This window comes from Acanthisitta chloris, unplaced genomic scaffold, assembly GCF_000695815.1.
Source record: "Acanthisitta chloris isolate BGI_N310 unplaced genomic scaffold, ASM69581v1 scaffold18864, whole genome shotgun sequence".
NCBI lineage: Eukaryota > Metazoa > Chordata > Aves > Passeriformes > Acanthisittidae > Acanthisitta > Acanthisitta chloris.
This window is the reverse complement of record NW_008668968.1, coordinates 806-4743: the sequence shown is the minus strand read 5'-3', so window position 1 is coordinate 4743 and position 3938 is coordinate 806. Positions and strand designations below refer to the sequence as shown.

At 60.4% G+C, this 3938-nt stretch overlaps 1 protein-coding gene across 1 annotated transcript; it reads right to left on the bottom strand.

Annotated features, from left to right (window-relative positions):
* Positions 1-1932: 1932 nt before the first annotated feature.
* On the bottom strand, positions 1933-3636 carry CD164L2 (CD164 sialomucin-like 2; the record flags this gene model as incomplete). Its single annotated transcript, XM_009073149.1, has 4 exons — positions 1933-2105; positions 2784-2849; positions 3052-3129; positions 3531-3636. Coding segments are annotated over 4 exons (423 nt in total), but the record flags the coding sequence as incomplete, so codon positions are not given.
* Between the last annotated feature and the right edge of the window lie 302 nt (positions 3637-3938).

Here is a 3938-nt window from a genome sequence, read left to right as displayed (position 1 = left end):
CCAGCCACATCTGCAAGGGTTTGATTTGCAAATGAAATCTCCCCAGGCAGCACCCACTGCTGGGGCTCTGGGGGTGACAGGTGACAATGACACAGACACCAGGAATTACAGGAAAATCCTTTATTGGTCTCTGTCCCCCCCTGCACTGGCTCAGGCTGTGCCCAGCTTGGGGCTGGGGGCTTGGCCAGCAAAGGGTCTCCCAGCTGCCACCCGTGGCCACCCGTTCTCTGATCCCTGGGTTCAGGGTGGGGGAGCCCAAGGTGGGATTCAGGGCTGGATAAGCCCCCCCTGCCCACCTGCATCCCCCAGGGAGCAGCTGGAGGATGCAAATCACTGGAGCATTCCCAGCCACAGCACTGGGGACGGGTCAGGCCTGGGTGACATGTCCCACCCTGGTGTCCCCAGCTTTGCATAGTCGTGGTGTGGGGGGCCCTGTGGCCACGGGGAGGACAGTCCAGCCATGGGCAGGGGTGACACTGGCAGCACTGGTCTCTTCACCCCGGGGAGGACAAGGACAGTGTCCCCCACCCAGCCTGGGGCACGTGGTGGCCTCAGATCCTGGTGCATTGGACAGAGAAGAGCCATAGCAGAAAAGGTCCCAGGTGGTTTTACCCTGGGGGGGTTCCAGCCTTTTGCAGCCCCCCCAGGGATTGGGGTGCAGGGAAGGTGCCCCAGTGCCCACCCTGCTGCACCCCATGCCATGGGAAAGGATTGGACTGCCCTGGTAACTCCTGCAAGGAGGGATGGGGGGCACCCCCTGCACCCCCACCCCAGCTCCATGACCCCCCAGATGGGCAGGAGGGTAGGACATGAGACAGACACCACCTCGCAGAGTTTAATGGGGGCAGCCCGAGCTACAAGTCTCACCCCACAGCACACGACACTCACCTCCCACACCAAAACAACACACAGAAAGGGATGGGGGGAGAGGGAACCCCCCCAAACACCCCCAGAGCAACACAGAGGCACAGCAAAAGCACACAGCGAGGCCCTGGCTCCACTCCTCCAGTGGGTCAGGGTGGGCTGGTTGAGGGGGGTCAGGGCAGGGAGTGGGTGCTCCAGCCAAAACGCTGAAGGAAAAAGCACTCAAGAACCTATGAGAGGAAGAAGGGACTCCTCACCCCCAGTGAGACCTGAGGCAATGGGGCAGGGGGTGCTGAGGTGCTAACTGAGGCCAAACTGGGAGCCCTGCAGCTCCCATCCTGTCAAGGATGCTCAAGGTGAGGAGGGGGCTGCACCCTGCTGTGGTGGGGCTGGAGGGGTCAGGGGCACCTTGCCCAGGTGGCAGAAGGGGCTGTGCATCAGCTGCACCCCCCCAAGGGGTCTGTGCCTGCACGGGGGGGTGAAGGGGGACACCCCCTCCCTTCCACCACTAACAACTCACAGGAAAACAGCAAACCAGGTGGGAAACACCCGTCACACAAACCAGGAGAGAGGGTCCACGCCATCCCCCTCTCCCTGGGGAGGTGTGAGGGAAGGGTGAAGCTCTGGGGGTGCAGGGGGGCACCCCCTCCCCATTGCCATCAGCACCCAGAACCTACTGGTTGTCCTCTCTGGCAGCGTGTAAGGAAAGAGAGATGGGGCACAGCCCCCCATGTTAGACACAGTGAGCCCCACAGCATATGGGCCCTAGAGGAGGGATTTGGGGTTCCCCCTGCTCCCCAAAGGGCTCAGAGCCAGGATCCAGCCAGACAATGACAGACAGGAGGTGGCAGGACAGCCAGACACTGGTGAGGGGACAGTCAGGAGAGACAAACCCCTCCATCTCCCAAATCCTCCCCCAGCTGGGCCAGGACAGACTAGCACAAAGAGCCACAGGACACAACAAGCAGTGAGAGAGGACACACACTGGGGTGAGCCTATTTTTGGCTTTAAGGGTGGGCTTGGCCCAAGTCCCCCTCCATCCCAGATCCCAGTGAGGGCATGGGAGCCTTACAGAGTTTGGTAGGTGCTGTCCTTTGACTTGATGAACTTGATGATGAAGAAGGCAACAGCCTGGATGCTCAGCACCAGCACAATGCCCCCGATGAAGCTGGCAGTGTCAAAGCCAGGTGGGCGAAACTCAGGGCTATCTGTCAGTGGGGCACTGGTGGTGGTGGTGGTCCCTGATGGCAGTTGAAAACAGGGAGTTTAAAGGGGTTATGGGTGCTGTTGGCATCCCTGGGTACGGATGTTCCCACCAAGGAGAGGGGATTTGGGGTGCACACAGACCCCAGTGACTGCACAGGGAGGAATGGCTGTTTCCCAGCTTGGGGCTGGGATCTCCCCACCAACACGTGGATGCTGGGATGGCCTTGGCCCCTTCCCATGCCAGAGCTGCAGGAAAGAAACCAGTGGCAAAAAGATCCCAGTGGGATCAATAATTCAGAGGGCTCTGGGCTCTGGTTACACTCTGTAATTAGCCCAGTGCTCTCCAGTTCCCACTTCCTGGAAGAGGCTCCTTCTCTGCTCCCAGCCCTAGTTCCAACCCAGCTGGAGTTGGCAATTCCCAGCAAGGATGGCAGCACAGCTGATTCTTGGGGGACTATGGGGTGTCCTGATCCCCCCAACCCCATCTGCGCATTGCCCAGGGCAGAGAGGGGGGACAGGGATGGAGCTGTGACTCAGGACAGGGCTGGGACCTCCTGGGCAACAGCCCATTGATGCAATCCCCAGGGCAACTCCACTCCTCCCTCCTGAAGGGATGTGAAATAGAGGGAAGCATCTTACTGGGACTCGTCACCATCCCCTGGATTGCCCAGGACCCCCATCCCACCACCTCCTGCCCCCCCAGACCCACTCACTTGTGGAGTGTGTCACTGGCTCCTTGCTATGGGACCGTGGAGGCTCTTCTGTGGGGGACTTCAGGGCTAAGAGGAGGCAGGGACAGAGGGAAGCAGGGAAAAGGAACATCAGGGGACATTGTCACACCCCCCACACCCTGTGCCTTTGTCCCAGGGATGGGATTTCATCCCCATGGCCCCAGCACCCACAGCAGCACCTCCATCCTGAAAGCTGCTGGGGCTGGGGGAGCTGAGGGGGTCTGGGGGTACCCACTGGTATGGGGGTTACCTCGGCACAGGGTGCTGGTGTTGTAGAATGCACAGTTTTCCCGTGTTGCTGCTCCTCTCTGCACACAGCTCCCTGTTTCTGTGGAAGAAGGAGCAGGGTTTTCCCAAGGATCCCAAACCAGTGCAGCTGATGGCGTTTGGGCCCAGGGCACTATAAACAGCCAATGTTCCCCCATCTCAACCACTCAGTGCTGTTCCATGTGCACATGACAGAGAGTCCCCAGCATTTTCCCAAGCCCAGTGTGGCTGGGAGCAGCACACACCAAAACCCCACACCCCTGTCAGCTGGGCTGGCATGGATCCCTCCCTCCCCTTGGCATGGGGCAGCTGAGATGGACCTGGACCACGGAAAGCAGCTGGGATTGGGCACCTCAGAGTGCTGAGTGCTGGCACCAGCCTGGCATAGCCCCAGCACAGCAGCAGGGGCTGGTGAAGGACAGCAGGAGCCCCTTTCTGTCCCCTCCCAGATGAACCCCTCACCTGGCTCCTCGTGGGTCCCACAGCCCACCCAGACACAGCCTGTGGTGTTGTGTGAGTGGGTGACAGCTATGCATGTCTCGCAGGACCTCAGCTCGCTGCAGTCTCCTGCCAAAACCAGGGGAAAGGGATCAGGACAGGGTCAGCATCTGTCCCCCCAGCTCTCAGTGCAGGGAAACATCCCCCAGCCCTGGGGGAGGGTGATCCTGGGATCTTTTGATGCAATGAGGCAGCAGCATCATCCTGGCCAGCATCACCGCTCTGCCCCCCAGACCAATCTGCAGGACCCCCCACTCCCATGGCCCCGGCGAGAGCAGTGAGTCACTCGGGTGTTTGCAGAGCTGCTCTTCCCCCACACACGCTCATCATTAATTTACAGCGATGACTGTCGGCGAGGGAGGCTGCGATGAG